Source organism: Trematomus bernacchii, unplaced genomic scaffold (genome assembly GCF_902827165.1).
Source record: "Trematomus bernacchii unplaced genomic scaffold, fTreBer1.1, whole genome shotgun sequence".
In the NCBI taxonomy this organism is placed as follows: Eukaryota; Metazoa; Chordata; class Actinopteri; order Perciformes; family Nototheniidae; genus Trematomus; species Trematomus bernacchii.
This window is the reverse complement of record NW_022987622.1, coordinates 396,377-420,914: the sequence shown is the minus strand read 5'-3', so window position 1 is coordinate 420,914 and position 24,538 is coordinate 396,377. Positions and strand designations below refer to the sequence as shown.

The window sequence follows — 24,538 nt, the reverse complement described above, 5'->3', positions numbered from 1 at the left end:
TCATTTCTCGAAAAAAAAATTCGGGGGGAAACCCCCCGGGTAGGTCACTTGCGGTACGTCAAGAGCCCCACCAAAAAAAAAGACCACCGGCCGCCACTGGGTTTCAGTATGAACTCATTCCACAGTATGACCACAAAAGTGTTTTAAACCAGGTAGGCCTATATTTTTATTATGTATGTTCTATATTGCTAAGTGTGTGATTACACATGTTACGTATTATATATATAATATGTATTATAGGCTACTGTATTGGTGCCGGTGCGTTAAGACCACCTCTAGTGTCGGATTTTGGAAAATGGATTTTGAGTTTTGTCATGGCAGGGACTTTACTTCCTCTTGACACCGTCGGTTATTTACAAAAAAACACCTACGTATACTTGTTATTGTGCTTCTGTCTTTCTGTGTCTTTCCATCTGCTCCGTAAACTCCTATTAAACATCCATGGTAAACTCCCTCAATGCGCCGCTCGCTCTCTTCTCTTGATCGCCCTCTCTCAGGAGAACACTTCACTGTCCCGCTGCATTGTAGGATTTCTGCCATGTCTCCAGTTTGACCATCTCTGTTATTAAGTTATGGAATACTAAATAAATAAGTAATTAGATACCTTACCGTTACTGCGCTCATAAAGAATGATAAGAATAAGAATAATGCGTATTGAACTGGTTTCATTAGTGAGTTTATTTAAGGTAATTAGTTAGAAGCCCTATTTTATCAGTTTGTCTGCACAGCAGTTACAAAGGGCAAACTACATTAAAACGGAATTGTCCCCATGTTTTCTTTAATAGTTACTAACATTAGATATTTTAATGAGATATGGACCGCAAAACAAAAAATGTCCCTGGTTTTCATTTTAAAAATCAAGTCACTGAATGCAAGTAGTTGCCTTAGCTTATTCTGTTATGAGATGATGTGAATTACTGTTCAAATTAGTTAATGTAATAATCGTTTTGGTCTTATATTTTTTATCGGGGGGGAGGCCCTTTTTCCAGTTTAGAGCAATAGCCCCTCCAACTGTCTGTGCACGTCCCTGCTCGCTCAGCTTAGTACGGTATAGTTAGGCCTTGTTAGGCCTTGTTAGGACTGGCTCACTTTATGCTGCGTATCCATTACAGTTTAGTAGCTGGGGCAGTAACTATAGTAACGCAGTGTAGGCGGAGCCGTGACGTCATCTTCAATGAGCACCACAAAACCAACATCAGCCGTTAGCTGTTAGCACTCAGAGCTCACAGCTCCTCATATCTGTTCAGAAACTAGACAAAAGTTAAACAAGTACAAACCACAGACTGCCTGTGTCATGGTGAATACAGTCGCTGGTTTATTTATGTCTGTATAGGCCGTTGTTGTGAGTGTGGACGGTCGGAGCATATACAACGTTAGCTTAGCCGATCTCCATTCAGAAAACACGCATTTTAAAAGGTTTTTCGCCTGCCGTCTGTCTGCAGACTTGACAAAGCATTAATTCATGGTTTTTACTAACCGGTATCAGTATGTTGTTACTTCGGCATCATTTTGAAACGTGTATTACAATTAAATCACGGTCAAATATGTCCATCTTGTTGTAGTTGTAGCCCCCTTGCCATCGATTCTCTCTCTCTAGTTTAGCATACTCAGCCCGACTCAGCCTGGTTGTTGGCCCGCTAAGAACCTCGATTTTATGGGGCCAGAAAAACTGTGAAATAGTACCCGCTAGCCGGTAGGCTACTATGCCAAGTGGAAACGCAACCAAAAAACGGGCCGCGCACGGCACGCTTAAACCGCGCTCCGCGCTGTAGTGGAAATGCACCATTATACACACAAAGCAAAGTCCTTTTATACGTAAACCTACTTGGTAATAAACCTGTTCATAGAATAATGATGTTTAAATGATCCTTCTCTTATATATTGCAAACAATGATGCAATAGATTTATTTGTATTAACTTGCACTATTTTATCTGTTGTATTGTGTTGCTCTGTTGGAGGAGCCTGTGACCTCAGATTTTCATTGACATATCTACACTGTAGCTACAAATGACAATAAAAGCCTTGAAACTTGAATTGCAATTAATCAACAACTCAAAATGAAGAAACTTCCCCGGAAGCCCCCCAGTGCAGAAACCGTTGGAAACAAACTTTATGATAAATGTTCTCCAGGAAACAAAGCGGCAGTTAAGATAAAGCTCAACGGGACATCAGCAGCTAACATCTGGAGCTGCTCGCTGCACGCACACACACACACACACACACACACACACACACACACACACACACACACACACACACACACACACACACACACACACACACACACACACACACACACACACACACACACCCTCACACACGCATGGGAGGAGGTTGCTCTGGGGGAAGCGGGCTAACGGCAGGCAGTTAGAGAGGGGGTGTGGACTCAGAAAGAGAGAGAGGGGCCGTATAAAGAGCCACTCAACACAGCCAGACTGCATCCTGCCTCACTCAGACCTCACAGGAAACACACACTCCTCACCTCCTCCACCTCTGAACACACTCCTCACACACACACTCCTCACACACACTCCTTTACCCTCTCCAGTATCAGTGTGACCCAGTGAGAGGATGGCCATGTGGAGGATGACCCTGCTGCTCGGCGCTCTGCTGCTCAGCTGTGAGTACAACTTCATTCATAAAACTTCTTTAAAAAAAGTTCCCTCAGAGTTTTACGTTGAGTGTGCAACCCTTTGCTCTTCCTTCGTTTGTGTTTTTAACCTGAACGTGGGCGATATTGCATTTTATTTAACGTCACACTGAGGGGTTTTCTTTACACGCTGGCGGGGGGGTTTGCTTTGATGCCATGAGGCTGCACACAGACACAAAGGCTCTGCTGAGGAGTGGAAAGTTGGGAATAATTATGCTTTTCATCCTGCAGTGCATCTGGGTGGAGCTGATGCATGTTTGAATGTGTGTAAAAGGGATAAAACCAAGCAAAAAACAACAGATTCATGTGTTTTTATGACTCCAGTGAATGTATTTAATGTAAATATAGGCTGCTTGAACACAGGAAAGTGTTTGAATGCATGTTTGAATGTGTGTAAAAGGGGTAAAACCAAGCATGAAACCACAGATGTATGTATGTTTATGCCTTCAGGGAAGATATATCCATGTAAATATGAGCTGCTTGACCACAAAAGAGTTTTTTTTTTTTAATTAGATGCACTTTATTGATCTAGATTTGGGTTTTTGGTACAGCAGCATGTAAACAAGGCTTTGCACACGAGAATTCAAAGTCAAAAGGATAGACAGTATACAGCAGTGGATTCAGAGTTCCCTCCCTGTGTGTGTGTGTGTGTGCACGTGTGTGTGTGTGATCATGTGTGTGTGATCACGGGCAGGCTGCTAATTGCAAGGTGATGTATGACTGGTTCTGGATCAGCTCGGTGTAACGACTTCTGCAGAGCCTCGGGGCGAGAGAGGTGACCTTTGGGAGGAGAGGGGGTGAGATGAGAATAACTTTAAGGTTTATTTTAAAAGGGGAAACGATCATGAGACGGGGGAACACGGTGGCAGTGTGCACATAAAAAGGCGTGTGCATCAGCAGCTAACACACGGTGATTAGATTTACGGTAAATCTAATAACTGTGGAGTGGACACGCCCCATCGAGGAGTAAAAGCCACGATACAGAGACACACATAATAATCAGGTTATTTTGTTGATTGAAAAACATTTCTCTCTGTAATTAGGGGTTAGTTTTACTGATGGGAAACAGGGTCTTCGTCGCCAAACATCTGGTTTACAGAGTTTTTCAAACTTTTATTACTTTTTTTATGATGTTTTTTTTGTATTTTCAACAAAAAGTATTGCACATGTTCCCTAGCGATATAAAATAAAAACACATCAAATAAATAAACAAGATGAAATTCAGCCACCATGCTCACACATTTTGTACATTATTATTAATAATACAAATTATAAATAATAATAGTATTTAGAAGAAGAAAAAATAATAAAATAAAATTGAATAATAATATTCATCTTAAAATGTATAAATACAAATAATAATAATAATAATAATAATAATAATATTAAATATAAAAAATATCATAATAATAATAACCAAAAATAATAAAAATTACAAAAAAGAAGAAATACAAATGAAAAATAATAATAAAAAAGGTTCTCTCACTTTTAGTTGGTTGGTACTTCATGATTCCCATTTAAAAACCTCTATTTTAATTAGTAATAATAATCTCCATCCACTGCCCTTTTAGTGGGGGCTCAGCCTCACGCCAGTCTCTGGTTAGTTGTTGTCTTCTTGCTTGTAACCAACAGTACCTTGGTTAAATATCTATCAGTATTTCACTAAAATGGTTTATATTTCCAAAGTGCACACCTCTTCAGGATGTCTTTGATTGTAGTGTGCATGTTTTTTGCCAAAGTAAATCATTCTGGAAAACATCAGTGCAGTCTGAGGTCTGCTAACTCGGCACTATGCTCACACACACCTGTGATATTATTCACACACACGCACACGTGCACGCACACACACACACACTCACACACGTCCAACTGTCAATGTGGTGCTATCTTCCAGAGGCAGGGTCACAAGTGGCTGCAAGAATAAACACAATACTGGAAAAGCCCTCCTGTAAATGCATCGATGTTTGTATACAGTAGAGGGAATGTGACGTCAACAACAGCAAGTCTGCCATCTTTGGAGGATACCACCAACATATTGATTTAACCTGTAAGGCGAGCAAAGTGGTTTTAATCCGATGAATTTAAACGTTTGAACATTGGTCGGTATGCAGCCAATCCCACGACCAACTACAAAACAAAAGAAGGACCATGGGATAATGTTTTTTAAAAGGAAAACCTTACAATGGAGACGGAGCCCTGAAAGATTGGAGTATTCACAAATATACGTTTTGTTAGCATTCAGTTAGCAAAGCATTAGCTGTTTCGCTCATGATGTTAAAGCTGTCATTAAACCTGTCGATTTGAAGGTCCTGTACGCCTTGTTTGTAAATAACACATGAGCGTCCACAGATTTCATATTGTTAAGCTGCAGACAGGTGTAGGCGCTAACACCGAACAGGCGTTTCAGTAACGGTGATCGAAGGCAGGTTGTCAGGATCATTTGACCATTTTTCTCTTCATTTATTAATTAAAACATTTCGCCCCTATGCCTAATATTTTCATTTTGCATACACTTTAATCATTTCTGATGCAAAACAACTGACCACTGATAGAAAGGAATGGATGCAGGAATGAGTCCTAAAACCCGGAAATTGCTTAGCATGTCATCACTTCCTGTCCCCTTGGTCTGGAAGTCAATGGTTTTTGATTGTGTTTTTGGTTGTTGGCTTGAAGTAATAAGTAATAAGTAATGTTGATAACGTAGAAAGAGCCATACTCAGTACTTAAAGCACATTTCTCTGGTGATGCTTTAGTGACATTTTGAATTCAGGACTTTCAATTATAATGGAGTTTTTTAAGACCATAGCATTTCTACTTTTACTTGATAAAGGATGTGAGTATTTCTTCCATCTCTGGTCTGGTCACAAGACTCCCAAATTATAAGGACTGCGGGTCAGAGGGTCTGCCCCTCGATGATGTCTTTATGCTTCAAAACATTTCCGATGTTTCACGCTTCATTAAGTCTGTCTCCTGCATGAAGAACACTCTTTGTTACTCTGATGCATGCAGAGCGTCTTTTTGGAGGTCGTAGTGTGTCGGGGGAGTTTAATCAATGCCACATTAGATTTGGTGGAAGTGATGTCATTACCCAGAGGGCCTTGGGGTGTGGCAGCTGATCGGAGGCCAGTCTTAAAAACATGCTTTGTAGTATGTCTGCAAAATGGAGAAGAGCCTAAGCAATGTCTTTTTCTCTCTTTGTCTCACATTTGGAGAACTCATTTATGAAAGGCCTGCAGCTTGTTTATGGACTCAGATAGTGTGCACAAATGTATGTAAATTATGTTCTTAATATTTAACCTTGAATGTTGTTCATGTAGAAAAATTAATACATTTGAAATTAATTTGGTATAGCATTATATCTCGGTTAGTTCGAAAGGGACATTGCTTATTTGAAACAAATAGCTTTTATCATATAAATACAAATGACTCCACTAGATGGTGCTGAGTTTGTCTCTGATGGGGTTATGGGATTGGTATACAGACACATGCTGCTCATCTTCAGGTGTATATCAGTATGTAGTGTCTCTACATTAAAGAGTCCTCTCTTGCTCATCTTCAGGTGTATATCAGTATGTAGTGTCTCTACTTTAAAGAGTCCTCTCTTGCTCATCTTCAGGTGTATATCAGTATGTAGTGTCTCTACTTTAAAGAGTCCTCTCCTGCTCATCTTCAGGTGTATATCAGTATGTAGTGTCTCTACTTTAAAGAGTCCTCTCCTGCTGATGTTCAGGTTCATATCAGTATGTAGTGTCTCTACTTTAAAGAGTCCTCTCCTGCTCATCTTCAGGTGTATATCAGTATGTAGTGTCTCTACTTTAAAGAGTCCTCTCCTGCTGATGTTCAGGTGTATATCAGTATGTAGTGTCTCTACTTTAAAGAGTCCTCTCCTGCTGATGTTCAGGTGTATATCAGTATGTAGTGTCTCTACTTTAAAGAGTCCTCTCCTGCTGATGTTCAGGTGTATATCAGTATGTAGTGTCTCTACTTTAAACAGTCCTCTCCTGCTGATGTTCAGGTGTATATCAGTATGTAGTGTCTCTACTTTAAAGAGTCCTCTCCTGCTGATGTTCAGGTGTATATCAGTATGTAGTGTCTTTACTTTAAAGAGTCCTCTCCTGCTGATGTTCAGGTGTATATCAGTATGTAGTGTCTCTACTTTAAAGAGTCCTCTCCTGCTGATGTTCAGGTGTATATCAGTATGTAGTGTCTCTACTTTAAAGAGTCCTCTCCTGCTGATGTTCAGGTGTATATCAGTATGTAGTGTCTCTACTTTAAAGAGTCCTCTCCAGCTGATGTTCAGGTGTATATCAGTATGTAGTGCCTCTACTTTAAAGAGTCCTCTCCAGCTGATGTTCAGGTGTATATCAGTATGTAGTGTCTCTACTTTAAAGAGTCCTCTCCTGCTGATGTTCAGGTGTATATCAGTAAGTAGTGTCTCTACTTTAAAGAGTCCTCTCCTGCTGATGTTCAGGTGTATATCAGTATGTAGTGTCTTTACTTTAAAGAGTCCTCTCCTGCTGATGTTCAGGTGTATATCAGTATGTAGTGTCTCTACTTTAAAGAGTCCTCTCCTGCTGATGTTCAGGTGTATATCAGTATGTAGTGTCTCTACTTTAAAGAGTCCTCTCCTGCTCATCTTCAGGTGTATATCAGTATGTAGTGTCTCTACTTTAAAGAGTCCTCTCCTGCTGATGTTCAGGTGTATATCAGTATGTAGTGTCTCTACTTTAAAGAGTCCTCTCCTGCTGATGTTCAGGTGTATATCAGTATGTAGTGCCTCTACTTTAAAGAGTCCTCTCCTGCTGATGTTCAGGCGTATATCAGTATGTAGTGTCTCTACTTTAAAGAGTCCTCTCCTGCTGATGTTCAGGTGTATATCAGTATGTAGTGTCTCTACTTTAAAGAGTCCTCTCCTGCTCATCTTCAGGTGTATATCAGTATTTAGTGTCTCTACTTTAAAGAGTCCTCTCCTGCTCATCTTCAGGTGTATATCAGTATGTAGTGTCTCTACTTTAAAGAGTCCTCTCCTGCTGATGTTCAGGTGTATATCAGTATGTAGTGTCTCTACTTTAAAGAGTCCTCTCCTGCTGATGTTCAGGTGTATATCAGTATGTAGTGTCTCTACTTTAAAGAGTCCTCTCCTGCTGATGTTCAGGTGTATATCAGTATGTAGTGTCTCTACTTTAAAGAGTCCTCTGCTGCTGATGTTCAGGTGTATATCAGTATGTAGTGTCTCTACTTTAAAGAGTGCTCTCCTGCTGATGTTCAGGTGTATATCAGTATGTAGTGTCTCTACTTTAAAGAGTCCTCTCCTGCTCATCTTCAGGTATATATCAGTATGTAGTGTCTCTACTTTAAAGAGTGCTCTCCTGCTGATGTTCAGGTGTATATCAGTATGTAGTGTCTCTACTTTAAAGAGTGCTCTCCTGCTGATGTTCAGGTGTATATCAGTATGTAGTGTCTCTACTTTAAAGAGTCCTCTCCTGCTCATCTTCAGGTGTATATCAGTATGTAGTGTCTCTACTTTAAAGAGTCCTCTCCTGCTGATGTTCAGGTGTATATCAGTATGTAGTGTCTCTACTTTAAAGAGTCCTCTCCTGCTGATGTTCAGGTGAATATCAGTATGTCGTGTCTCTACTTTAAAGAGTCCTCTCCTGCTGATATTCAGGTGTATATCAGTATGTAGTGCATCTACTTTAAAGAGTCCTCTCCTGCTGATGTTCAGGTGTATATCAGTATGTAGTGTCTCTACTTTAAAGAGTCCTCTCCTGCTGATGTTCAGGTGTATATCAGTATGTAGTGTCTCTACTTTAAAGAGTCCTCTCCTGCTGATGTTCAGGTCTATATAATGTACAATTTGTTGGAGGGCTAGCAAAGAGTTTTACGTGGTGATGTATCTATGTTCCGGAAGTAAACAAACACAGGAATTGTAGTCTTTGCAGACCATTGACATGCACACAAACCTATAGAACGCACTACAGGAAAGGGAATGGGGCTCCTTTTAGGTAAAACATCTTATTGGATAAAACAGATGTGGACAAACCGCATCATTTGCATTTGAAAAAAGGGGTATTCATCTCAATACGTTAACCCAATACTCTACTAAAGTGTTTTAAAACTGCAGTAATATTTAATTTAGAACTACAGGGACTCTGCGATTCCCGCCCGAAGTTACAAACATCTCAGTTTGGATTTGAAGCTCTGATGAGCAGGAAGAGGAAGAGCGCTTTGATAACAACTTGATAAGCGAACGTGTTTGACTCTTTTAATGCGAACATCCCCGTCATGTTTAAGCAGTTTGTTTTTCTGCTCCCACTTCCCATGGCTGTCAGTCAGGAGTGATGCAGTCGTGCAAATATGCGGCCCTGAAATGGAGTGTCGGGTGATGTCATTGAACGCCTCTTTGGAGTATGTTGTAAGCTTTCTGTCTCCCAAGATTTCAGGGGAAAACCCAAGGCTTTAAATCTGCTGTGGAGGAGAAGGGGGGAAACATGGAGGCTTGCTTTCATATAATACATTCAGGGTGTTATCTGCAAGGCTTCTGATGACAAGTCTCTGCAGCAGGATCAGCTAAAGGAAGGCGCCTTGTTGTGTCCTCTTTTCTTCTTCACGCCAAATTCAAAGCATAGTATTCTATCTCCCTCTCCTGTAGTGTGTTTTATAGGTTTTAGTGCATGTAAATGGTCTGCGAAGGCTCAAATCCCTGTTCTCCCTCCAGAGTAGAGGCACAGAATACTTATATCAACCTAAAAAAGAGCAGAATATGTCCCCACCTACCATGCATTCAACTTACATTTGGAGATCTCAAATTCAAAAGATGAGAGCATTTTGTAAAAGTTTCAAATGATAGCCTTTCTCAAGTTGTCATCATCGTAATTTTATCCAAACATTATTGCAGGGGTCTCGACAGTGCATGAGATGATATATCTGCTGCACCGAAATGTTTCTCATACGTCTCTGTTTCTCGCCCTGCCAACGTCAACATGGCAGCGTCTCTCTCTGTTTCTCATGGTCTGAGGTTATGGAGCAGCATTCCTTCGGTCCCAGCGCTGAGATGCTGAGGTGGGATCCACGTCATCCTGCAGGGTGTGGGTCTGCGTTACGTAAGCGCTGGCAGAAAGACGTCTGATGTCAGCGAGGGTGTGTGTCCAGAGTTATGGCTGAGGAGTAATTAAACCTGGAGCCTGCGTCCTGTCAAAGCGCCCGTTGGCTGCACTGATTTCTGCAGGAGAGAAAAACAGCTGGAAATATTTGGGAGTCCACTCCTCGTCTGCAAATATTGAATCGTCACCTCAACAGATAGAACAACTCTGCAAAATCACTCCACACTATTGATGTTGCTGGAGTAGACCCTAACTCTTCTGTTAGAGCAAGACATCATTGTTTGAAGATTGGTTTTTGTAAGCTATTTATTTTATTAGTATCTATACTTTACATTTCACGACATGTCACTTGTTAGACGCTTTTATCCAAAGCGACTAACATACTCAGTACTGTGGACAATCCCCACAGGAGCACTTTGGGGTGAAGTGTCTCAGGGACACAACGACATGCTGACTGCAGTGGGGTTTGAACCTGTGCTCCCCTGATTCACCAACGCACTAGTCCACTGCGCCACACGCCCCCCCCATACTTAATCCTCTACGGTGGCCGACAGGTGCAAACGAGCTACAACAGTCCAAAACATTTCATTAGCAGAAACACGCTGCAGCTTCAGAAACGATGCAAATATAAAAACACCGGTCCCAGCTGTGTGCGTCACTCTTTAGTGTCCCCTGGTCTCCCAGCTGTGTGCGTCACTTTTTAGTGTCCCCTGGTCTCCCAGCTGTGTGCGTCACTTTTTAGTGTCCCCTGGTCTCCCAGCTGTGTGCGTCACTCTTTAGTGTCCCCTGGTCTCCCAGCTGTGTGCGTCACTTTTTAGTGTCCCCTGGCCTCCCAGCTGTGTGCGTCACTTTTTAGTGTCCCCTGGTCTCCCAGCTGTGTGCGTCACTCTTTAGTGTCCCCTGGTCTCCCAGCTGTGTGCGTCACTTTTTAGTGTCCCCTGGCCTCCCAGCTGTGTGCGTCACTCTTTAGTGTCCCCTGGTCTCCCAGCTGTGTGTGTCACTTTTTAGTGTCCCCTGGTCTCCCAGCTGTGTGCGTCACTTTTTAGTGTCCCCTGGTCTCCCAGCTGTGTGCGTCACTCTTTAGTGTCCCCTGGTCTCCCAGCTGTGTGCGTCACTCTTTAGTGTCCCCTGGTCTCCCAGCTGTGTGTGTCACTCTTTAGTGTCCCCTGGTCTCCCACCTTTGTGCGTCACTCTTTAGTGTCCCCTGGTCTCCCAGCTGTGTGTGTCACTCTTTAGTGTCCCCTGGTCTCCCACCTTTGTGCGTCACTTTTTAGTGTCCCCTGGTCTCCCAGCTGTGTGCGTCACTTTTTAGTGTCCCCTGGTCTCCCAGCTGTGTGCCTCACTCTTTAGTGTCCCCTGGTCTCCCAGCTGTGTGCGTCACTTTTTAGTGTCCCCTGGTCTCCCAGCTGTGTGCCTCACTCTTTAGTGTCCCCTGGTCTCCCAGCTGTGTGCGTCGCTCTTTAGTGTCCCCTGGTCTCCCAGCTGTGTGCGTCGCTCTTTAGTGTCCCCTGGCCTCCGTTTCTCCTGATGGAAATGTTTTGTGACCTTGTTTGCACTTCTCTCCCACCGTATATCCCCACCATTTGAAATCTCTGGTAAATTGGGCCTTAAATGTTTGCAAAATAACCTAAAAAATACCTCCTTGTCTGCTTAACAGCCACGATAACAAAAGGACTTTCTACAGTAAGTGTTTTTTCTTCTTCCAAAAGAAAAACATATTACCGATGAGAAAAACAAACACACTAACTAAATGATCGTCCAGGAAAATAGAGAAAGTTGGACGAGTCGATCATCTAGCAACAATATTTACTCTGTAAAACAATCCTAATGAAAAGCAGGCGCCTTGTTCAGATCGTCCTTTCCCAATTACAGCAGCTTGTTGTTCCTCGTTCCCCCGGCACCCTGCTGCAATTTTACAGCTGTTTGCTTTTTACCAGCAAGGGGAAAATAAAACCTCTCCTCCTGTTTCTCCTTCATTTTCAGCCCAGCAAATTTGGCGGGACAAGGCTTCGAGAAACTCCACATATATATCGCTGCTAGTTAATGAGATTTTAGTGTGACCTCCAAAGCAAGAAGTTGGAAGGCGCCTTGTTGTGTCCTCTTTTTGTTCTTCACGCCAAACTGAACTCCAGTGATCCTCCTCGCACTGTCTGATCCGAGGTTAGGCTGATGTGAAGCCAAACACAAAGCGTAGTAAACGGCGTGTCTTTATGGAGGGGTTTGCATGTTTACTCTGCGAATAAAAGCCCGTAATGAGCCTTAGCCGAGGCCTTTGGACTGCCAGAGTAATTGCTCCTGGTAATTAATGTTTGCTCGCTGGAGCCCGGCCTTATACTTCCTAATTTAAAACACAAGACTGACCTTCTGCACAGGGTCCTGGGGCTGGACTCATTTGTACTGCGCGTGTGTGTTTGCATCAATAACAGCGTGTTTTCTGCCGGTTTTTGGTTGTCTTTTCACATGTTTTTGTGTGTAAGTGACTAATGGCTATACTGATATTTGAAATTGTACGAGCACTGCAGCTATTTTGTCCACTAAACATTTGTTTTTCACCACTGATGGGGTCATTTTGTCAAAGAGGCCCAATTACGCTTTTAGTGGTTTGTCCTTTCCTGTCCTTTAGGGCACTGGCTCAGTCAGTAGGGGCTTGGACTGGGAGCCGTAGGGTCGCCGGTTCAAGTCCCCGACCAGACCTAAATATAGAGTGTGGACTGCTACTTGGAGAGGTCCCAGTTCACCTCCTGCCCTGCCGTGGTGCCCTTGAGCACCAGACATCCCCCTTCCCCCCTCACTCCCATTGCTCCCCGGGCGCTGTACAATAGCTGCCCACTGCTCCTAGTACTAGACTCCTGGTACTAGGATGGGTTAAAGGCAGAGAACACATGTCACTGTGTGCTCTGCATGTGAGACCATTGAGAGAGGGTTTCATCTCTCCTCTTCTTCTTATATAGGTTTGTGTGCATGTAAATGGTCTGCAAAGGCTAGAATCTGCTAGATTTTTAAATATCTTCCTACCCATGTCAGCATTTTGAAGACTTTTGATATTGATTCTAGAAATGTTAGACCAATTAAAGCCAGATTTCTCATATGAATGATGCCCTGCTAACTTACTGTTGTCATTGACGTGCAGCACAGATGATCTCATAATTAACACAAAAAATGAATCTTAAACATACGGTATTCCTGCTGAAGAAGGAGAAAATAATAAAAGGAGGTAGCATCATGAGTGATAGCAGCTTCTACCCATTGTTTTATCCACCCCTTAATTATCTCATTAAAATAGTTTCAGCAAGGCAGTGAAACTTTAAACCTGTTTCCAAAACATGTTGTCAGCGGATCAGAGAGCGTGCAGCTGCTCTTTCCTCTGCAGATGTTCGTGGAGCGACTCCAGCTGCTGTTTCTACATCAGAGTGAGAGAAAAGGTTGTAAAAAGATATCAAGACCTTAAGCCTGAAATAATCTGCGTCTGACTGAAGCTCAGGAGCTCAAAGTGGGAGAGGAAGACTGAGAGATAATAGTGATAATGTGAAAGCCTTAGAGATGTGGCTGTTAGCTCGGTTGTGATTGGTCAACCTCTTAGAGATGTCCCGCCCCTCAGCCTATCACGTACAATGTGTTGGTGCGCTAGCCAATAGAAGTGTTCCAAAGTGATGTGACTGTGTATTGGAAGTAATCGAAGGAGTCCAATAGAGGCGTTTCAGGAGAGAAACTCCCTCTGGAGGGAACACGTGAATTTTAGCCTTTGCAGACCATTTACATGCACTAAAAACCTATAGAACACACTACAGGAGAGGGAAATAAAAGGCCCCTTTAAAGTTGGATTTCTTTTAATTTGGGTTAGTGTAATTCAGTCCTACTTTATTAAATTCTGAATTTTGTATCTCTTAAATTTAACATTTCTACAACTTTAGGAGCATGGTGTGTGTTTCCACTGAAGGTGTGTGTTTCCACTGAAGGTGTGTGTTTCCACTGAAGGTGTGTGTTTCCACTGTAAGAGTGTGTGTGTTACCCCTGCAGGAGTGTGTGTTACGTTACCCCTGCAGGAGTGTGTGTTTCCACTGCAGGAGTGTGTGTGAGGAGTGTGTGTTTCCACTGTAAGAGTGTGTGTTTCCACTGCAGGAGTGTGTGTTTCCACTCCACTAGTGTGTGTGAGGAGTGTGTGTTTCCACTGTAAGAGTGTGTGTTTCCACTGTAACGGGCCGTCTCCACGGCAGCGTTAAAAAAATCTTGGAGGTGGGCGTATCTGAAGCTTGGGGATTTTTTTGCGATCAACCAATCACATGAATCTCCCGCCCGCGACATACGAAGCCAAAAAGCCCGAAGTAAACTGGATATAAACTCCCCAAAACAGGCGAAAACATACCACTGTCTCTGCCACCTCCCTCCATGCCTGGCTCCTCCGGTTTATATCCCGGTAGGTCTGGTCATAAAGCACCGGGTGATTGATTCGCTACCGCTAATTTCTCCTCCATGTTTTGGAATATGAGGAAATGACCTGCGGTCTGTCTCTCCCAGCATACACGCCGTTTGATTGGCTAGAGCTTGAACTGTCAGATTTGCGTACACGGGATTTGATTGGCTGACGCTTCCTCCTCAGCTTCAAAAGTTGAACATTGTTCAACTTTGGATCTTGAAAATCCTGAGAATCTCCGCTCGCCTGCCCACAATGCATTTCGGCGAAAGCGAAAAAAAGTGACGTCACCCCATTCAAAGTGAATGGGCAGAAGCGTTTCAAGATTTTTTAACGCTGCCGTGGAGACGGCCCGTAAGAGTGTGTGTTTCCCCTGCAGGAGTGTGTGTGTTTCCACTGCAGGAGTGTGTGTGTTTCCACTGCAGGAGTGTGCGCCCACAGTGTGTGTTTTGCAGAGTGTTATCTGTGTTCCCTCCACAGTTTGAGGTCGCTGCACGCTGTCTGCTCTTACAGCCACTTCCTGTCTGAGGATGTGCACGGATGACATTCCTAACCTGTTGTTAATTACTTTTAGAGTTTCTGTTTTTCAAAACTATCGAGTGTTTTGATTAAAAACACAACGGGGCGTGGTCAGGATGAAAACGTTCACCACCCGTCTGTGCAGAAACTAAAATAATGATCACGTTTGTTGCAGTATTCCTGGGAAGTATTGAGCTGTAGTACTACGATCTGTTTTGGATGCATTTAGTGACAAACTCTTTTGGTTTCTTTGTACAGACCGTGTATAATTTGTGGTGTGCTAAGAGACCACACTATTAATACAACCAGATGTCAATTATGTAGAGATTAAATCATGGGCGCCTTCATGTATGTCGGACGGAATAATTTGTTGTTTTTTAAATGTATCTTGCTCTAGTTATATTAGATAACAACACAATATACATTTAAAAGGCTGTAGATAATTTTTTGTTTATAAAAGTTATAGATTGTTCGATTAAAACTTAGGAACTTTTATAGATGTACAAAATATTACTGCTCATTTTCAGGGTCATTTTGCACAAGGATTTTAGCCTCTGCAGACCGTTTACATGCACCAAAACCTGCAGGAAAGGGAAAACCCCAAGAAATATAAGAGTGCCTTTTAATGAGTTTCTAACAACGCAGACAGAGAATCGTATCAAAGCTTCGACTTGAAAAGATTACAGTAAAACTCGCCTCTGATGCAATATTTACAGGAAATAATCTGCTCCTTTTACACAAACTTCCTGCATTTATTGTTCAGTTTATCAGGTGTTTTGAACAGTTTTTTGTTATGCATTGAATAAAATGATAAATCCATAAAATATGTCACTTAGTCAGGGATTAGGAAGGGGTCCTTTTTGTATACATGTTGGAATAAATCAAGAGAAATTCAAGTAAAAATGCCAAGCATACTTCTGCCTTTTTCCTTTTGAAAACCTCTGGGTTTATGAAAAGTAAGGAAATGTTATAGACTCAACAATAATAAAAAAAAAAAAGCCCTGACAGATTAATCTATATTAAAATGATTGGCCTCATTTCTCCCTCTGCATTTCTTCGTCCCAGATAGAATTATGAATTCCTGCGTTAAGCTGAGGAGACATTTCTCCTTGTAGGGAGTGAGGAGGAAGGGGTGAGGGGACATGTGAGGGTCTGCTGTGGACATCTGGAAGCAGAGTAGCTGGAGAAGGAGGGTGGGGCTCGTTATGACAGCCAGGGAGAGTCTCTGTAGTCTGGGTGGAGGTCAGATGGAGGATTTAGAGCCGAGGCTTTTCCCCCGTGAACATGATGTCATTCTGCAGCTGCTCAAACTGACTGCACCCCTTTAATCAGGGGGAGAGGGGCTGATACCCTCCCTCTGCACCTCCCTAAATCTGAATGGAGTAGCTATGATACTTACACGTTTTGTTCAGCAGGATAATATTAATGACTTTATGAATTTTAAAAACTAATGTTGGGCTATAAAGGAACTACAGCACGGTCACATGACTTCACGTCACCACCGCTAAGCTAAAGGAGGCTAATGTTGGGCTATAAAGGAACTACAGCACGGTCACATGACTTCACATCACCACCGCTAAGCTAAAGGTGGCTAATGTTGGGCTATAAAGGAACTACAGCACGGTCACATGACTTCACGTCACCACCGCTAAGTTAAAGGTGGCTAATGTTGGGCTATAAAGGAACTACAGCACGGTCACATGACTTCACGTCACCACCGCTAAGCTAAAGGTGGCTAATGTTGGCCGTGATGACGTGTAGTCGTCTCATTTAGACACTTGTTTGCAACTTCCTATCGTATTTAGTGAGGTAGTTTATCAGTGTGTTGGAGTGGTGCGATTGTCAGTGTGTTTATGAACTGAGTTTCGGTGAGTCTGTCAGTGTGTGAGGTTGAAGGAGGTTGTCAGTCATGTAAATAGAAACCTACGATCTGGCTTTAAAAACATCTTCATTATAAACAAAGAGGATGAAACTGTCTCCCCCTCCACCTCATCATCTCTCTCCCTGCTCCCCCCAGTCCTCTAGTGTTTTATTACACCTCTGCAACACTGATCTCATTCCTCATGTGCATCAGTGCCAAAAGAGCCTTGTAGAATGATTTATAGTGTGAATACAAGCTATAATGTTCAAATATGATGTCTTTGTGATATATAATCCACGACGGTCAGAAATGTGGAATTCCTGACCGTCCTCCAAAGGATCAGACTTCTTTATTTAAGCACCTCATATTTCTTTAATATGAAGCACAGTTGGATCAGACTGCAGCAGATTCCAGCATGTCAAACAAACTATGTTGTGGTTGTGTAAATCTGCACAGACTGAGCAGGAAACTGTGTGTGGTTCACATCTAAACAGATCATTAAAAAACCTCATCTCAAACGTGTTTATCTACAAAAAAGAAGGCCTTTATTTACCACCTCTCTTGGTGGTCGCTTGGTAGTTTTAGTCTTAGTTTCCTAATTGAATCTTGCTTTCTAAGAAACTGGGGTTAAACCAGCATTATAAAACATCCAGAATACACTTAATACTTTACTGGTTGGACAAGTGCTTTAAGAAGCTTTCTTATATACTATCTTAATAAAATACTTACACCTACTGTAGAGGCTAAACACTTTCCACATTAAAGCTCTTTAAACAGGCAATTAGATGAAGGCTCTAATAGCACGGTCTAACATCAGTGAAACATGTATACACACTTACACCAGTTAACATGCAGAACATCACATATCTGGTACTACTGGGAAAAAAAGAGGGTTAACGTGCTAACATTCCCACAGAGGACTTAATCCAGAGTGAGTGGCGTTTAAAGGACTGCACACAAACCACCTAAACTCTCATTTATATGACTGGATTTGGAGCTTAACTAAATAACATAGTGGTGCAGGAAACACATGTTTCCTGTGATAGCAGAATAGTTTGGGTTAGAAGTTAAACAGTTTACACTCTGCGCTGGTTTGCGTCCATGTGGAGAGGAGAAATTATGCTGCGGGAAATAAAAACGCCTTGTTATCCTGTGATTTATACATGTCTTTTTTTTTATGACAGCGTAATGGATGCCACTTCTCTTTTACTTAACGTTATGCAGATGGGTTTTAAAAGAAAACATTTCAGAGGAGATTTTTTTAGCATCTCTTTCTCCCCTCCCCAATATAAAAACACTGAATAAAGTTTTAGTTTGACTTTTAAAATCCGAGTTTTTCTCCCAGCGTTTGCTCAGCTTGTTTCTCTGATAACTTCAGATCGAGGCGTTCATGAGGATTTTACAAGCGGCCGAATTACCCACACATTTCTCCTCTTTTACAAAACAAACAGACATGATGACGAGTAAAGATTAAAGTGGTACATTTGTGAGGAATTGATAAGGTTACTCGCTAAACAAAACATTTTCTTTAAGGGGTTTATTATCGCTATTTGTGACATAAATCTCATAGAATCTCTTCGATTTTACTCACAAATGTGTGATTTTTTTACTTGCCATTTAATCCCGTAAATTCTGATTCCTTTCACATAAACCGCTTTCACACCAAGTCATTTGCCGTACTTAGTTCCCAGCACTTAGTTCCCCCATGGAACTAAGAGTCGATCGCGTTCACACCGGAATAAGTTCCCTGAGGGAGGATTAGGCAAATGAAGCCGCTGACGTCACTTCTTCTTCTTCTGCTTTGGGTTTACTGGCAGGCCGCAAACAACTTCACGGCGTATACTGCCACCCGAAGCCCCCGGCCGGAAGTCCCCGGAGTTGGGGACTGGCTTCAGTAGAAGCTGCTGGGACTCCCAGCAGCTTCTACTGAAGCCTTCCGAGTAAATCGCCAGAACGCCGACACCTCCTCATCACTCCACCGCTCCCATGTTCTTTTTTGTGTTGCCATAAGTTATTCTCTCTCCATTGGTGCGCGGGGCTAATGCTAATAATGCTAATGCCAGCAAATACAATGGCGGCTTCACAAAACGTTTTACGGGGCGTGCTTTGCAATTCGCCCAGCCAATCAGAAATTGGTACTTTTTCTCCCCAGGAAAGTACCACCTCTCTAGCAGGCACTAAAAATGGGGGTAAAAGTTCTCATGAACTAAGTTCTCTTTTTGGTGTGAACGCAAAATTCCAGGCACTATCGGAACTAAACGGGAAAAGTACTCCGGTGTGAAAGCGCCTAATGACTCTGTGATATAATTATATTCTTATTAACTTACCCTACAACAACCCTTGAACGCTTGTTTTATGACAAACACTGCTATTTTATGGATATCTACTCTTCATAATATAAATCTACCACTTGACTTTAGGCTATTTAACCCAGTGATGGCGTTCCTTCAATAACCCAGAATCCCCTCACTTGAACTCCGAAAAGCTTTCCTACTTTTCTCCACCTTCCTCTGTCAGAAGGTTTTCAGCACCACCCAAACATAATCCCCAGATTATTACAGGAACAGGATCTCTCCTGGAGGATGGATGTGAAGTCAGGAGGTCACAAACTTTTGGCCTGAGATGTTTATTTGCACAGCGCCACAGACGGAGAGAATTAGCTCGTATGTGACGACTAATGAGTTAAAAAGAGTCTGGCTTCTCTGGGTCAAGCGTGCAGTTTAGTTCACCGGGTCAAGCTGTTCCAACTCATTCACTGAGAAAGGTCATTTTAATTCAAAGATACCACACATCTTATAGTAAAACAGCCACAAAACTGGGTCTCCAATCTATCTAACTTCCAGCAAAGGTTGCACAAAGAAGTTATATTGTATAGAAGTCTATGGAAAAATGTGTATACTTCTCTCTTCCTCAGATACTATAGAGGAGGTCTATAACAACACAAGTCTACTTCTCTCTTGATGTGTTAGCTTAGATTGGATAGAAGTCTATGAGAAATTTAGCCTACTTCTCTCTTGATTTACTACCTCAGATTGTATAGAAGTCTATGAGAAAATGTTACAACTTCTCTCTTGGTTTATGAACTTATATTGTATAGAAGTCTATGAGAAAGTTAGCCTACTTCTTTCTTGATGTGTTAGCTTAGATTGTATAGAAGTCTATGAGAAAGTTAGTCTACTTCTCTCTTGATGTGTTAGCTTAGATTGTATAGAAGTCTATGAGAAAGTTAGCCTACTTCTCTCTTGATTTACTACCTCAGATTGTATAGAAGTCTGTAAGAAAATTTGAATAATTCTCTCTCGATTTATGACCTTACATTGTATAGAAGTCTATGAGAAAATGGTCCTACTTCTCTTTTATTTACTACCTCAGATTGTATAGACGTTTATAAGAAAATTAGCCTACTTCTCTCTTGATTTATTATCTTGGATCTATAAGAAAATGTGCCTACTTCTGTCTTGATTAACTACCTCAGATTGTATAGAAGTCTATGAGAAAATTAGCCTACTTCTCTCTTGGTTTATGAACTTATATTGTATAGAAGTCTATGAGAAAAGTTGCCTACTTCTCCCTCTATTTATTACCTCGGTAAACATTTTCCTGAAGAGTTTATGGTCTCAATCTCTAGTTTGAGTTTTCTTTCACAGAGCATGATCATTTTTGTATAAAGGGGGCTTAAATATTTAATTTGCGGACCAGAACTTGACATTTTGCATGAATTGAAGAGAATATATTCATCAGATGAACGTTTTTCTTATTACCTCTCTCTCTGTCTCCCTACTTGCAGGTGAGGTGAAGTGTCAGGATGCAACAACAGAAGCACCTGTTGTTATCACAGTCATCAACGCTGGTAAGTGACTTTGAGAAATTGTCATCTGATCAATATCGTAAGGAACGGGACCACAAATCTAAATTGTCAGTTTTGTAACCAGGTGAAATTACAGACATTGACCCCTGAAGGAATCTGCCTCTTATTCTGTAGTTTTGGATTGAATCAACTCGATATGTTATACGTTTTCTAGTTTGTGTTAATTTCCATATAGTAAACACCTTTAACCCTTAAATGAATTCTGCATCCTGGAGGGTTTCATTTGAAAGGCTGTGGGGGGAGCGGCATTAACGGGGTTTATTTTTATATTATGAGAAAGTTAGGAGTAGGAGGGATGGATCAAGTAATCGGGTCAGGCTGTTGTTGATAGCCTACATGTGGCGCTTATGAGTGGTTGTGTGTGTCCGTGCGTGTGTGAGCGCATCAGCGTGCGCTTATGTTTGGGGCGATGGGGGGGGGGGCCAAAACAATATTTGCACCGGGGCCAATCACAACAGTGTTACGCCACTGGTAGCTACAGTGTAGATCTGTCAATGAAAAACGAAGGTCACAGGCTCCTCCAACAGTGCAACATATATATAGGACGTGCAACAAATAAAACAGATAAATGAGTGCAAGTAAATACAAATAAAATAGAAATAGTGCAAGAAGAGTCTATATACAAGTAAATGGATTATGATATATTAGATAAATATATGCAAGATGCAAACGAATGAATGTTATGGATGTTCTTTCAAAAGTTCAGGTGTTTAGCAGTCTTAAATGGATGAAACTGTCGCTGAGTCTGGTGGTTTTAGACCTGATACTCAGTAGTATTTATACTTGTCTTCTAAGATATAAAGCCATTGCGTTGTGTTTTTAGTGACAGCTGTAGATGACCTCGCTGCCTCCCCCTCTCCAGTATCTGGGGATGCTATCACTGTCGCTGACGACGGTAAAACTCTTCCTACTGCTGCTCTTGGAGATCAAACATTTCCAGCCACCATCATTTCTATGGATGCAGTTGATAAAGTACTGGGTGGAGCAACCTCAGGACCCACTGCTGCCCCCGATGTAACGAAGAACACCACCCCGAAAGAAGCACCCAAACCTGGGAGGACGGTGGTGGTGAGTACCTGCTAGGATGCAAGAAGGAAACTTGATAAAGAGCCATTGCAAACTGTTTTTTCGTTGTTGAATTCTGTACATTTTCTACAAAGCTCGGAGATTACTAATGCTCAGATGTGGGAAGTAGTGGAGTACAAATACTTTGTTACTGTAAAGTACTTATTTTTCTGACGACTTTTTACTTTGACTTCTTACATGTTGAACACAAATACCTGTACTTTCTACTTCTTACATGTTGAACCCAAATACCTGTACTTTCTACTTCTTACATGTTGAACCCAAATACCTGTACTTTCTACTTCTTACATGTTGAACCCAAATACCTGTACTTTCTACTTCTTACATGTTGAACACAAATACCTGTACTTTCTACTTCTTACATGTTGAACACAAATACCTGTACTTTCTACTTCTTACATGTTGAACACAAATACCTGTACTTTCTACTTCTCACATTTTGAACACAAATACCTGTACTTTCTACTTCTTACATGTTGAACCCAAATACCTGTACTTTCTACTTCTTACATGTTGAACACAAATACCTGTACTTTCTACTTCTTACATGTTGAACACAAATACCTGTACTTTCTACTTCTTACATGTTGAACACAAATACCTGTACTTTCTACTTCTCACATTTTGAACACAAATACCTGTACTTTCTACTTCTTACATGTTGAACACAAATACCTGTACTTTCTACTTCTCACATTTTGAACACAAATACCTGTACTTTCTACTTCTTACATGTTGAACACAAATACCTGTACTTTCTACTTCTTACATTTTCCAAACAGGCTGGTTCCTTTAGTTTGAATGTGTGTTTGGTGGCGTGATCATTATTATTTAGAGTCATTGCGTGCCTATTGATTTGAACACGATCCGTGTATCCATCATTTCCTGGTCTTCTCTAAAGAAGAGGGACCAATGAAAACGTTGTCATGTTGCCGTTGTTCAGCATGGAAACATTCATTAGCTAACAATGACATTATTGTTCTATTAATATAAAGGGAGGTCAGGTACTCTTTAAAACAGCTGCTAGTTATGGGTACTTTTTACTGAAGTACATTTCAAAGCCCTCTTTACTTTGACTTGAGTAAAGAAGTTTAGTCAGTACTTCTACTTTCACCAGAGTATTTTTAAACATGAGTATCTGTACTTCTACTTGAGTAAAAGATGTGTGTACTTTTGCCATCTCTGCTAATGCTAACTTGGGAAAGTGTCATTAAAAGTTTTCAAAATCTAACTTAATATTTGAATAAAAACTCTCTGCTGAAGTATTTTATTTTAATAACCATATAAATAAAGTTAGTTAAAAAGAGTACTTGCTTAAATCACGCTGTCTATTAAAAACTTGTATAAATCAGAGGATAAGAAGGATTGTAACTTCCCTGCAGCATCATGTCCAAATACTCCACGTGGAAGGAAACCAACTTAAACAGTTTCACATCTAACCAAAACTATTCTGCAATCACAGGAAAAATGTGTTTCCTGCACCACGGCGATATTTAGTTAAGCCCCGGAAACATTTATAAACTTTAGGAGAACAAATCCGTTTTAATGGCACAGAATAAACAGTTATTCTTAGACATTTTTCACAAGACAAGAAGAAGACATTCCTCCAACAAACACCATTTTCAATATATGTTTATCCTACTATACTTCTAAGTCTAATAAATCTACTTCAATTTCTGTGAAGCAAAATGGCGTAGCCTCTGGGTATAAAATCTGCTTTTTTTAAATTCCCGTTTTTAAGGGTTCATCGTAGAAAGATATTTACCACAGAAACAATTATCCTCTGATCTTCAAAACTCTTTTTCCCAACGTTAGTCCATTGGAAATAGTCCTTATTGGCCCAATGGCGTCATGTGAGGAAAGCTGTGTGTCTGTATTTGTTTGTGAAATATAGAATCAGAAATCCCTTTACGGTGTTGCAGCAAAGGGGACAGTGCAGATAAAAGGCTAACATAATAAAGAGACAAGCACACATTGATCAAATTAAAATGAAATACTGTATGGACACTTCATGGTAAAAATTGAGTAGCAGCACTATAAAGAAGTAAGTAACCAGATAAAAGGATCGAAGTAGCAGCCAGTAATATCAATAATACATTGTAAAAGTAATGTGTGTATTGCTCATAACAGTAGAACATGTTAAGGTCCATGTAAATATGATAAGTTTGCTTGAAATGTAAAAATAATCTTTGTCTCTTTTTGGTTTCTTGATTTTCTTACGTTTCGTCATCACTGTAGGTTTTGGTACTTTATAATTTTGAGTGTTTTTGAAGAATATGGCATCGTTTGTATTAAACCTGTTCATGTCTCCACAGCCGGGTGTGGCGTGTGTCGGGAAAGAAGACGTTTCTGAAAGCAACGCAGTGAAGGTCTCCTTGTCCACAACCGATTGTGTGAGTATCAGTTCAATCTCCTTTACCTCCCACTCTACAATGTCACTGTCAAAATAGAATATATATATATAAAGCTTTATCTACACACACTGGGGTCCAGAGGAAGGGGCTTCCTCCACTCAGAGGGGGAGGATGGATGTGTTTTTAAAAGAGCTACAGTAGGAAATATGGCGCTGAGACATTCCTCAGACGTAAGTCTTCAGACAGGCCGGAGACAAAGAGGAGTTTCCTCTCCGGGGTCTTTAGAGGTGGGACATCCAGGGTGGGGGGCTTAACCGTTTTTATTGTAGGTGTTATATTCTGTGTTCCCTCTCCTGTGTTATATGTTTTAGTGCATGTAAAGGACTCTTTAAAGTGGAGACACTACATACTGATATACACCTGAACATCAGCAGGAGAGGACTCTTTAAAGTAGAGACACTACATACTGATATACACCTGAACATCAGCAGGAGAGGACTCTTTAAAGTAGAGACACTACATACTGATATACACCTGAACATCAGCAGGAGAGGACTCTTTAAAGTAGAGACACTACATACTGATATACACCTGAACATCAGCAGGAGAGGACTCTTTAAAGTAGAGACACTACATACTGATATACACCTGAACATCAGCAGGAGAGGACTCTTTAAAGTAGAGA

The 24,538-nt window shown here is 41.3% G+C and overlaps 1 protein-coding gene across 1 annotated transcript in view; it reads left to right on the top strand.

Annotated features, from left to right (window-relative positions):
- Positions 1-2,430: 2,430 nt before the first annotated feature.
- LOC117484363 overlaps positions 2,431-24,538 on the top strand; it is a 29,298-nt gene continuing 7,190 nt past the window's right edge. Inside the window, exons 1-4 of the mRNA XM_034132822.1 lie at positions 2,431-2,621; positions 20,333-20,395; positions 21,237-21,481; positions 23,815-23,892. Coding sequence (XP_033988713.1) covers positions 2,573-2,621; positions 20,333-20,395; positions 21,237-21,481; positions 23,815-23,892 — 435 coding nt within the window. The 5' untranslated portion in view covers positions 2,431-2,572. The remainder of the gene's footprint in view (positions 2,622-20,332; positions 20,396-21,236; positions 21,482-23,814; positions 23,893-24,538) is intronic.